The sequence below is a fragment of the Hemiscyllium ocellatum genome, chromosome 11 (assembly GCF_020745735.1).
Source record: "Hemiscyllium ocellatum isolate sHemOce1 chromosome 11, sHemOce1.pat.X.cur, whole genome shotgun sequence".
Classification (NCBI taxonomy): Eukaryota; Metazoa; Chordata; class Chondrichthyes; order Orectolobiformes; family Hemiscylliidae; genus Hemiscyllium; species Hemiscyllium ocellatum.
The window spans coordinates 94,576,982-94,590,273 of record NC_083411.1 but is presented as its reverse complement, the minus strand read 5'-3'; the positions used below and the strand labels follow the sequence as shown (position 1 = coordinate 94,590,273).

General features: G+C 41.5%; 1 protein-coding gene across 1 annotated transcript in view; it reads left to right on the top strand.

The window, feature by feature from the left end:
• shroom4 (shroom family member 4) overlaps positions 1-13,292 on the top strand; it is a 153,208-nt gene that overhangs the window by 104,508 nt on the left and 35,408 nt on the right. The window contains exons 5-6 of the mRNA XM_060831987.1: positions 7,358-7,422; positions 11,265-12,965. Coding sequence (XP_060687970.1) covers positions 7,358-7,422; positions 11,265-12,965 — 1,766 coding nt within the window. The remainder of the gene's footprint in view (positions 1-7,357; positions 7,423-11,264; positions 12,966-13,292) is intronic.

The following is a 13,292-nucleotide window of genomic DNA, read 5'->3' as shown; positions in this document are numbered from 1 at the left end:
TGGTTTTGCAGTATATACAATATAGTGATCAGTGATTGGATAATTGCCCATATACCAAAAGGTAACAAGGATGCAAAAATTCCATCTACTTAGGAAAAAATATTTTCAAGTGAGTTTGTTACTTTGAAGGCATCATTACTTTAGAATGCTCAGACAGTCAAATAACAGTTTCAAACACATGATAAACAAATAGTAGAATTCATGGAAGATAAGATTGGGCAAGAGCAGCCCCTTACAGTTGGTAAGAAATGAAGGAGAAGCAGTGTAGACTAATAAGTGCGCAAAGAAACTAGTCACATTTGTTAGGTACTGTCCTGACCAAAGGAGAACGTATAGGTGCAGCCCCAGTTTGGGCTTCGGCTGAGAAGTGACCATTTTGGAGCTCCATAGTCAAGTTAAAGGTGCCTGTAAGCAAGAGGGAAAAAATGTTTTGAATTAGTGGTGCAAAGAATCAGGCAGAGAAGGGTAGAAATGGGGGGCAAAAAGAGCACTAACCATTGACCGTGAGCATCGCTGCCATTAAGAGCAGACACCACGAGGCGTGGCTAGCTAGAGTTGCATAATCAAGACCATTAAATTCATTATACTGAGACCGCAGCCTTGGGAACATTGGAGCAGATCATGATTCTCAAAAGAGCTGTTTTGAAGATTTTCAAGACCAAGTCTGACAGAAGATAATAAAAGAATATTGAGGCTGAGATACAGTCAAGAAATAAATCATTTAAATCGTGACTTTAGCAAGAAGCTTTATTAAGGCACAGCCATAGGGATTCACTTTGAAAGTCTGAGAAAGGGGCTTGCACAGTATATTAGGCTGTGAAAGGTGGGAATGTGTCAATTTTATCAGCTAAAATGCAAGAAACCTCCATCTTAGCTACAGAAGGTAGAGAAAAAGAAAACGGTTCATCCCAAAAATGCAGAAAACCCCCTGTAAGCAATACAGTGTAGCTATTTAACAGTTTATTATAAATGTAATAAGATATGACAACAATACCAAAATAGAGAATCGGAAGCTATGTTTGAGTAAAATGTGTTGTTAGAATTGAGGACAAGATGATGGGATTGCTATTTTGTAGAATTAATGAGTCAAAGTCAATAGGTCGAAGATTTAAAGACAAGCATTGATATATTATAAATTAAAAGCTTAGGAGCCAGCAGACGACAAGCCGCATTTGTTTACTGCAGATTAACATGAAGAAATGTAAATTATCACATTAGAAAGAAAATAGCAGGAGAAATAATACTATAGGTTGTTCTGCTATAACGTGTTTCATTAACGCGAATTGGCTGAAACATGATTGACAAATAGGGAATGCAGTTTCTAAAGTGCAAACTTGTAAAATGTGTTTGGCTGTAACATGATAGCATTACCAAGACTTTAAGTGCTATTTTTATTGCACAATTTTTATGTAGCACGGGGTCGCACAAGAGCACAACCATCATGTTATAGAAGAGCTGCCTGTACCTTTAAAGAATTAATGTCAAAGATGCATCAAATAGAACAAAGGATTGGAAACTTCATAGAAAACCGTTCTTAATGAAAAGAATTGCTGTAAAATTAAACACTAAATCTCAAGCTGAGCAAGTAAATATTTATATTTTCTTCAACTGGACCCACGGTTAATATTGAAAATCATCAAAACGTAAAATAAGTCACAGATTTGTTTGAAGAAATGTTTCAAGCTTTTGACAATTACTTTAATCTGAAAACAAAAAATTATTGAATGAGCAAGATTTAACAAGGGTTCAGCATCCAGAATCGATAGATCATTTTATTAATAATATCTACTGATCAATTAAAATCTGTGACTATGGAGCTTTGATACCAAGCTTTAAGAGAGTGAATTAATTTGGAAATTATTGATAGTCCTTGTCAGATTTATTACAGTCCAAAGAAGATTTAACTTTGGAGAAAACGATTTAAAGTTAGTTGGAAGCAAAAATCAAGAAGATAATTAGACAAATTCTGAAAGAAAATGAACATCTTAACTACAGGAAAACAATAAATCCCTCACTACTTTTTATAAAATCATGAAGGGGCATGGATAGGATAAATAGAGAGTCTTTTCCCTGGGGTAGATGAATCCAGAACTGAGAAGCATAGGTTTAGGCTGAGAAGGGAAAGATATAAAAGAGATCCCAAGGGGCAACATTTTCGCCAGACGTGATACGTGTATAAAATGAGCTGCCAGATGAAATGGTGAAGGCTGGGACAATTACAACATTTAAAAGGCATCTGGATGGGTATATTAGTAAAAACGATTTGGATGGACATGGGTCAGGTGCTGGCAAATGGTACTAGATTAGATTGGAATATCTGGTTGGCATGGATGAGTTGGACCAAAGGTCTGTTTCCGTGCTGTAAATTTATATGACTCTATTTCAAAAGTTATAGCCATTCAAGACATGTGAAATATCAACACAAAAAATAGGCCAAACAACAAATACCAGGTTTCTGTATGACAGAGAAGAGTCTCAGAGGTAAAACAGCATTCAGCAATGACAAAAGAATGCTATGTTTACAAAAGTCTAGGTCACTTACAGAAAATGTGCAGGACCTTCAAAGCAACAAAATACTAAATGCTTACGCATCTAGACATGTTAATACAATCGATCCATCACCATTAGGAAAGGTCCTTGAGGAATTCCAGGGGGAAATTGGTGATTCAACTAACTCCTGTTTGACAGAATCTGTTTATGCCAATAGACATCTCAATATTCTTAATTTTGACATGGGACAAGTGTCACTATCCTATCAGATTGTACAATACAGCACAGGAACAGGTCCTCAGCTCACCAAGCCTATGCCAATTCCTAGTCCTTGTTTAGTCCCACTATATGTTGCCTACACCCGGTTTTTATCCCTTTTGTTCACCTCCTATGTGTCTTAAACATTGCTGATGTGCCTGCTTGTATTACCTACACTGACAGGAAGTTCCCGGCACCCACAATCATCCATGCAAAAAGATTTCCCTGAAAATCTCTAAACTTTTCACCTCTCACCTTGAACCTGCGCCTTCTTGCAGTTGACCTTTCCACATTGGGAAAAGCCTCTATCTATGTCTCTCATGACGTCATATCAGGTTCTTCTCAGCCTCTGTCTTTCCAGTGAAAACAATCTGACTTTATCCAATCTTTCATCATAAGTAAAACCCTCCAGATCAGGAAACATCAGCGACCCCCAACCTCTCCAAAGTGACCAGAGCTGCACATAATAGTCCAAATGTGGCCTAACCGAAGCTTAATACAGCCGTAACACAACATGCCAACTTTTATATTTGATGATCTGGCCATTGAAGACAAGTGTTGTATGTCTTCTTGACCACTGTAATGCACGCTTTCACTGCTACTCTCTCTCTTTCTAACATCACTATAGAAACTGAAGTTACAGCCTACAGAGGCAAAAAGCTACAGGATTCAGGTGGCATCACTCACGATTAAATGTGTTACACCGGGAACATTGCAACACAAAGCACTTCAAGAGAGTTGATAATGGTATATGTAATTCAACATTTCCCACTTTGGACCCGATTTTGACCTTGACATCTTTGAGTTTGCATAACTGTGCAGGAACAGTGTTTAGGGAGGGATTTTCTATCAAGGTATAGAAAGGAGGATGGCAATACTTGATGCCAACCATTTGCTAGTTTTGTTTGTTCCACAGCTTATCTAATATTCTGCTTTCATTTTATTATTGGTAAAAACAATGACTGCAGAGGCTGGAAACCAGATTCTAGATTAGAGTGGAGCTGGAAAAGCGCAGCAGGTCAGGCAGCATCTGAGCAGCAGGAAAGTCGATGTTTTGGGCAAAAGCCCTTTATCAGGAATAGAGGTAGAGTGCCTGAAGGGTAGAAAGATAATTGAGAGCAGTGTGAGGGTGGGGAGAAAGTAGCATAGAGTGCAATAGGTGAATAGGGATGGAGGTGCTAGGTCAGAGAAGGGGGTGGAGGGGATAGGTGGAAAGGAAGATAGGCAGGTAGGACAAGTCATGGGGACAGTGCTGAGCTGGAAGTTTGGAACTTGGGTGAGGTGGGGAAAGGGAAATGAGGAAACTGGTGAAGTTCTCATTGATGCCCTGGGATTGAAGTGTTCTGAGACGTTCTTCCTCCTGGTGTCGGGTGGTGAGAGAGCAGTGGTGAAGGAGGCCCAGGACATCCATGTCCTCGGCTAAGTGGGAGGTGTAGGCCACAGGGCGGTGTGGCTGATTGGTGCGGGTGTCCCAGAGATGTTCCCTAAAGTGCTCTGCGAGAAGGCATCCAGTCTTCCCAATGTAGAGGACACTGCATCGGGAGCAACGGATACAATAAATGATATTAGTGGATGTGCAGGTAAAACTTTGGATGTGGCAGGCTCCTTTGGGGCCTTGGATGGAGGTGAGGGAGGAGGTGTGGGTGCAGGTTTTGCAATTCCTACGGTGGCAGGGGGAGGTGCCAGGATGGGAGGGTGGGTTGTTGGGGGTGGGGGGTGGGGGAGGGGGTGGGAGGCGGGAGGCATGGACCTGACCAGGTAGTCACGGAGGGAATGTCTTTGCGGAAGGCGGAAAGGGGTGGGGAGGGAAATATATGCCGGGGGGTGGGGTCCATTTTGGAGGTGGCAGAAATATCGTTGGATGATTTGGTTTATGCGAAGGAGTGAAAGGTAAGCACCGGGGGGGGGGGGGGGGGGGGGGGGTTCTGTCCTTGTTCCGTTTGGAGGGTTGGGGTTTGAGGGTGGAGGTGCAGGATGTGGACAAGATGCGTTGGAGGGCATCTTTAACCATGTGGCAAGGGAAATTGCGGTCTCTAAAGAAGGAGGCTATCTGGTGTGTTCTGTGGTGGAACTGGTTCTCCTGGGAGCAGATACAGTGGAGGTGGAGGAATAGGGAATACAGGATGGCATTTTTGCAGGAGGTAGGGTGGGAAGAGGTGTAATCCAGGTAGCCGTGGGAGTCGGTGGGTTTGTAAAAAATGTCGGTGTCAAGTTGGAAGTTGGTCGTCATTAATGGAGATGGAGGGTTCCAGGAAGGGAAGGGAGGTGTCAGAGATGGTCCAGGTAAATTTAAGGTCAGGGTGGAGTGTAATGGTGAAGTTGATGAATTGCTCAACCTCCTTGTGGGAGCATGAGGTGGCACCAATGCAGTCATCAATGTAGCGGAGGAAGAGGTGGGGAGTGATGCCGGTGTAACTGTGGAAGATGGACTGTTCTACGTAGGCAACAAAGAGACCGGCATAGCTGGGCCACATATGGGTGCCCATGGCTATCCCTTTGGTCTGGAGGAAGTAGGAGGATTCGAAGGAGAAATTGTTAAGGGTGAGGACCAGTTCATTTTATTACACATATAGTATTGAAGAAAGTAACCCTGCATTGCTCATCTTGAGGAAGGTTACTAATTCAAGTACTTCTTGCCGAACTTGCTTCCCTTCTGATTATAAGTGATACTTTACAGAGATACATGACATCCAAACAAATGTCGGGAACTCTGTCACACATCTGACTAATGTTGATTATGGGCAGGAAGTGGAGGTAGAGTCAGAAGGTGATTAACTTGCTATGCATTCCCAGCCTCTGACCTACTCTAGTATCTGTTTGACATCTGTTATTCAGTTTCTGGTCAATGGTCATTCCTAGGCTATTGATGTTGGGTAATTCAGCAATGATAATGATGAATGTCAAGGAGAGATAGACTTCATGTTGTAGAATGGTCGTTGCCTGGAATTTGTCATGCACAAATGTTAGTTACCATTAATTAGCTCAATCCTCGACGTTGTCCCAATTTTTGTTGCATTTGGACACGGACTCCTTCAGAATCTGAGTAGTCAGGAATGGTACTGAACATTATTCAATCATCTTTGATGATCCCCATTTCTTGCAGCATGGTGGAATGGAATGGGCCTATGACACCAACCTTGGGAACTCCTGTAGCAATGTCATTGGTCTGAGATGTCTGATCACCAAATATATATGAGACCACACAATATGTTTTCAATTTTGCAAGAGCTGTATGCTAAGTAAAATTCTACCTTTATGTCAAAATCAGTCTTTTTCAGCTCTGCTTTAATTTTAGCTTCTTTGCCCAAGCTTGAACTATTACTGCAACCAGAACCAGGTAGAGCTTCAGTGAGCAGGTTATTGTAAGTGAGGCTTCTTAACACTCTCTCGATGATACCTTCCACAATATTGCTGATGAACAAGTGGCACAGTGGCTCACCAGAGACCCAGGTTTGATTCCAGCCTCGGGTGATTGTCTGTGTGGAGTTTGCACATTCTCCCTGTGTCTGTGTGAGTTTCCTCCAGGTGCTCCGGTTTCTTCCCACAGCCTAAAGATATGGTGAATTGGTCATGCTTAATTGCCCTATAGTGTTAGGTCAGTTAGTCAGAGGGAATGGGGTCTGGGTGGGTTACTCTTCGGAGCGTCAGTTTAGATTGGTTGGGCCGAAGGGCCTGCTTCCACACTCTAGAGAATCTAATCTAATCTAAACCTTGGGTGGTAATTGGCCAGATTGGATTTGTACTGCTTTTTATTGATGGGACATACTTGGACAATATTCCAATCATATCATGATCTCCTTGTTCCACTCTCTCTGCCCATATCAACTGGGGAGACTCCACATGCAGAAATTCTATAAATAAGACTCCATTGCGTGTCCAAAGCCTTGAGGTCAACATCATTTAAATCTTAATTATCTGGGACCTCTCACTGGATAAGTGCAATCCTGGTTTGGTGCTAAGTTATACTGACCAATATTGATCCTTAGTTTTTTACTACTTAGACTGGGAGACATGCTCATTGGAGATTCCCACTCCTCATTATAATCCAGTCATATCACGTTAAGCTGTGATAAATTCCCCTCGTTCCCATAATTAAATAATCTGACTTATGACGAGCACAGAAGAAATGACATCGACTTAGGCAAGAGGGGATGGGGAAAGAGTGCTTGCTGAATTGCACCCTAGCACCAACCAGCTGCTTTCCTTATAATCATCTTAGTTTTTAGATGTAGGTCCTTAAGATGTCAGTGTTGATCAAATGCAGTAGAAGTGATTTAAAACTGTAATGAATAATTTGAATAAGATGGAGACACCTGAAGAATAACAGGAATGTATTTTTGTACACATTCAACAGCACACGAATTATCAAATGACTGTATTTCAGATATAATTCACTATCCTGGGACTATGCTGCAGTTTTTTTTTTATTTCAGTTTCTACATATTCTATCTAGTCACTGTGATCTATTAACTTAAGTTGCTAATTAAAGGAACTGTCTCCACTTCAGCAAGCAAGAGTAAAGCCAAGACAATGTTGATGTGTTTCCCAACTGTGCTGTAAATAAGGCTACGGATGTTTCTCTGTACTGACTGGCAAATCTTCTTTGCAGGGATATCCGGTGGAAAAACTGAATCAGACTGAGATAATAAACAGGAAGTTTACTGCAACAGAAAGGTAGGAGCTTGGTGATTAATTCCGTGAAACTCCTTTAATGCTTCCTGCCCACTACTCAACATGAGGGCAGATTATTCTTTTAAATTTGTCTGGTGTTGGATTATTGAGCATTTTTTCTGATTGAAGATGTTCTCCAACTTAAGGTTCAATACAGTCTAGGATTTCATCATAACATTATTTAACAAAAGTAGAGTTGCTGTAGTCCTAGCAGACCATGAGGCTGCTCTCTCATTCCAGGGAGATGACTGGTGATGGTTTAACCTGAGGATCATTATACCTTAGGAAAAGGGAGAGGTTGAGAAGAACAGTCCTTCATGGTAACCTCAGCAATGTGAGAATTGAATCCATCATGTTGGCAATATTCTACATTGTGAACCACCCATAATTGCTTATCATAAGTTGAGAATGGATTGGTTCATTCTGCTCAATTCTCCTGGTTTGCAACAACCCACAATAACAAAACCTGCTCAACCCAATGGCATAGAGCGACCTGGAACGTCAAATGTTAATCATCCTGGCAGCAAGAAATTAGCTAAACTGCTTTTAACTTTGAAAAATCATGAACTCCCTTATCGCTTATCTCATTGCTCATAATATTGGCCAGCACTAAACATATCAATAAATGTCAACTTACCGCTTTGCTTTTTCTTTAAAAAAAATGGCCAGAGTTTAAAAGTCTGGCCACTCTCTCGTGCCTCAAGCCCAGGCTACTTTCTCGTCCCATTGATGCAATGCAAGAGAGGTGAAGCAATGCCCACCATGATGCTACAGGAACTGTGATTGCCCCTTAAGGACAGCAGCAAACTGAACAGATATTTGCATTGAATGGCATGTAATGTAGGTATTACACAGCTCTTAATTATATTTTCCATTTCTACTACATAGAGTCATGGAGATGTACAGCATGGAAACCAGACCCTTTGGTCCAACTCGTCCATGCTGACCAGATATCCCAACCCAATCTAGTCCCACCTGCCAGCACCTGGCCTATATCCCTCCAAACCCTTCCTATTCATATATCTATCCAAGTGCCTCTTAAATGTTGCAATTGTACCAGCCTCCACCACTTCTTCTGGCAGCTCATTACATACACATAATACTGTGTGAAAAGCTTGTCCTGTAGGTCTCTATTATATCTTTCCCCTTTCACCCTAAACCTATGCCCTCTAGTTCTGGACTCCCCGACCCCAGGGAAAATATTGCCTATATTTGCCTATTTATCCTATCCATACCCCTCATAATTTTGTAAACCTCTATAAGGTCATCCCTCAGCCTTCGACACTCCCGGGAAAACAGCCCCAGCCTGTTCAGCCTCTCCCTCGAGCTCAAATCCTCCAACTCTGATATATTATAAGTTTAATGAATTTTAAAATTTAATGTAATTATTGTTTAATGATTATGAATGTAATTAGTTTTTCTCCATTGTCACTTCTGTAAATCATAGATGGTGAAGGCACAATTGTTATTAATATTTACTAGTACTAACATATATTCACTTGTTTATTTGATAAGTTTTTTTCTAATCCACCAGTTCTTGACCAGCCTTCCAATTTTTAAAAAATGTTTTTTCTAAAGTGATTCACCACATCACTGAAATGCCTCAAACTGTTTCTCTCACAGAATTAATTTGAACCACATGTCAAATGCTTTCTCTCACTTTAATCTTTTTATTCATCTCAGGAGTGCCAGCCACCTTTGCAAATTTTGCACTTCCTTATTATTGCACTGAATTGCTGGATTGATTTAGGTGCTTGAATTCTGTATGGATTTTTAAAGCCACAAACTTTGTGACTGAGGTTGAGTGTAATGCTACTTGAGTGAATCTGGCGTGCGCACGCGCACACACATGCACACACGTACGTGATATTCGATTGGAGGTCAAGTTCATTTTATGTTCTATTTTCCAGTTTGACAAACCACACCAGATGTAGTGTGTGACTACAAGCCCCTTTATTTCGTAAAGCATTTTTAAAAATTCTTCTGCAAGTTACTTTAAGAAGTAAATGTATAAGTAGACAACACACATCATAGTGGGAAAAAAAACTGAAGGAAAAATAAAATCTTTGTCCCAGAATTAGAGGATGGACATTCCCACATGATGTGGTGCAATCATTAAGAGCCACATTGTACAATAGATATACCAATGGTAGATATAAATATGCTGTTTACTGTTTTAAAATAAAAATCTGTGGCCTTTTTTTAATAATCCATTCACAAATGGTGGGTATTGTAGGCTGGGGCCATCCCAAATGGCTGTAAGAGTAGTTAGGAATAATCCACATTGCTGTGGGTTTGGAGTCAATGTGGGCCAGACCAGGCAACAATGGCAGATTTTATTCCTTTTAAAGGACATTAGTGAACCAGATGAGTGTTGTCATTGCATGGTTTTCCTTGGCTATTTCTTTTTCCAGATTCCAGTTTTTTATTTTTTGTTTTCAATAATGAATTCAAATGTTATCATTTGCCATGGCGGATTTGAACTCATACAACCAGGACATTAACTTGGGAGTAAAAAGTGAGGTCTGCAGATCAGAGCTGAAAATGTGTTGCTGGTTAAAGCACAGCAGGTCAGGCAGCATCCAAGGAACAGGAAATTTGACGTTTCAGGCCAGAGCCCTTCATCAGGAATGAGGAGAATGTGCCAGGCAGGCTAAGATAAAAGGTAGGGGGGAGGGGCGATGGAGATGTGATAGGTGGAAGGAGGTCAGGGTGAGGGTGATAGGTTGGAGTGGGGTGGGGGCGGAGAGGTCAGGAAGAAGATTGCAGGTTAGGAGGGCGGTGCTGAGTTGAGGGAACTGACTGAGACAAGGTGGGGGGAGGGGAAATGAGGAAACTGGAGAAATCTGAGTTCTCTGATTTCAGATTTCTCCGAAACTCAGATTTCTCCAGTTTCCTCATTTCCCCTCCCCCCACCTTGTCTCAGTCGATTCCCTCGAACTCAGCACCGCCCTCCTAACCTGCAAACTTCTTCCTGACCTCTCCGCCCCCACCCCACTCCAACCTATCACCCTCACCCTGACCTCCTTCCACCTATCACATCTCCATCGCCGCTCCCCCAAGTCCCTCCTCCCTACCTGTTATCTTAGCCTGCCTGGCACACTCTCCTCATTAACTTGGGACTCTGGATTACTCATCCAGTGACATTAACACTATGCCACCGCCTTCATCTCTCAGATAACTATTTTCACCATAAAATGTCCACCAGTCTTTCTCAGCCTAGATCATGCTATTGATCCTACCATTCTGAAAACTGGCTAGTATGCTGCAAAGTTAGTGACTGCTATAGTTACCCGTGAAAACTGTGTTTTGAAAATAATTAGAGCGCTTTGGATCCTGCAGCACGCCAATTAGCATGAGTCTTGATGCTAGTTGTGAGCAAATTCACTCCCTCTCAGTGCTGCTCAGCAGTCCTATCAACAACTCTGTTACTTGTCATGTAAAAGAAACAGCTTCTGATCTAGGGTTATTACAAGGAATCTTATGCTCCTTGGCTTGTTGCTTAATTTATCATCTTGGAGCCAACTAATGCAAAAAGATAAATAAACCAAGTTTTTTTTAAAAAACACTACTTCCAAGACTAGACAAATACTGCAGCTCTAGTGGGATCGTTAGTGGAAATACACAACGCTGAACTATCCTTTTCTGCGCAATGTCTGTCCAACTAAACCTTGGGAGCTAAGACAGATCAAAGTGATTTGACCTTAATTCGAATTTTTTACTCATATGGACAGAACCGTGTCAACAAATTATTGGGTGCTCATGCCAGCTTAAATCAATTGAGGCACACAATTGCTTTACAAAATGAATTAAAATTTTAAAAATGAATGTTTGGTATGTTTCAGAGAGGTGAAGAATCTGAGTAATGGTAACTCGCAAGAAACATTTTCTGAAGTAAATTCAAAGGAAAGCAACAAGGACGAACGGGACAATCCAAAACTGGAAATGTCAGCTTGGGAGAGGCCCAGCAAAACCAATACACTGCCAGAGAATGTTTCTGAGTATGGCCCAGAGTACCCAGAAAAGGAAGCAGTTACCCACACCTGTTGCATAGGCCATATTAATCGTGGATCTCTGGATATGCTGAATAAGTTTGAAGAAAGGAAATTTACTCCAAATGATTCAGAGATAAATAGACATGAAGATTTAACCAGCAACAAAAAGATGAAAGCGCCCCCACCACAAAGACCACCACCACCAGACTTGCAAAAATATAGATTGCAGAAACTGTCCCAACACGAACTGGCAGACTTGGAGACATACCAGTCTAGGAAACTGTCCCAACACGAACTGGCAGATTTGGAGAAATACCAGTCTAGGAAACTGTCCCAACACGAACTGGCAGACTTGGAGAAATACCAGTCTAGGAAACTGTCACAACACGAACTGGCAGATTTGGAGAAATACCAGTCTAGGAAACTGTCCCAACACGAACTGGCAGACTTGGAGAAATACCAGTCTAGGAAACTGTCCCAACATGAACTGGCAGATTTGGAGAAATACCAGTCTAGGAAACTGTCCCAACACGAACTGGCAGATTTGGAGAAATACCAGTCTAGGAAACTGTCACAACACGAACTGGCAGACTTGGAGAAATACCAGTCTAGGAAACTGTCCCAACACGAACTGGCAGACTTGGAGAAATACCAGTCTAGGAAACTGTCACAACACGAACTGGCAGACTTGGAGAAATACCAGTCTAGGAAACTGTCACAACACGAACTGGCAGATTTGGAGAAATACCAGTCTAGGAAAGTGTCCCAACACGAACTGGCGGATTTGGAGAAGTACCAGTCTAGAAAATTGTCCCAACACGAACTGGCGGATTTGGAGAAATACCAGTCTCGGAAACTCTCCCAACATGAACTGGTGGATTTGGAGAAATACCAGTCAAGGAGACCCTCCCAGCATGAATTGGCAGATTTGGAAAACTTCCATTCAAGGAAACTAACACCACAGGAAAAGATGACAGATGTAGATAGTTACCAGACCTGGAAGCTGTCTCAAAATGAAGTACAAGATTTACACAAATACCACCTTCGGAAATTATCTCTACGTGAATTACCAGATTTAGAAAGCTACCAGACCCGGAAACTATCACTACACGATTTTCCAGATTTGGAAAAATACCAATCCTGGAATCGATCTCGGGATGAATTGCCAGATTTGGATAAATATTGGTCACGGAGAGGTTCTCATTGTGAATTAGATTCAGCACTGATTGCACATCCCATGTTAATTGATTGGAAAAGGCCAGAACTTATCTCTGATAGAGAGACATTGGGTTATTCGGATTTATCTTCAAGACCTGGGTCTGTCATGGACAATGCAACATGGTATTCTCATCCATCACAGTTGAGTGCGGACTACATAACAAGCCTTGAGTACAGGTATCCAAGATCAGATTTCATTGATCCAAGATGCTTAGTGTCTTCCTCAGCTGTTCCGGTTCCAGGTGAACGTTTGATCCCTTCCCAATATAGTTATAAGTCACAGAGGCCAATGACGAAATTGGTAAAATCCTCGGAGAGTGAAGCTGCATCAAGGTAATTTTGTATTAAAAGTAATTTGAATATTACTGAGACTCTGTTCAAAATTGGACTGAAAGTTGTGACTCCCAATTAGACTACAGTATTTAAATTGTGCTCTAACATTTTGCCTGGCAGAAGGATGAACCGTATATCCTTAAGCAGGATATGTACCATCACATTTCTGCTACTTCTAATCCTAAATTGATATGTCTGAACTTGAATGATTTAGGTTCTGCAACGCATAGCAAATATGAAGTGGACATTCATTTGACTATATATCTCCACCAAGTTCTGTTAACTGGACTTAATTATTAAAGCACAGTTCTTTGAGGCTTTTGCATG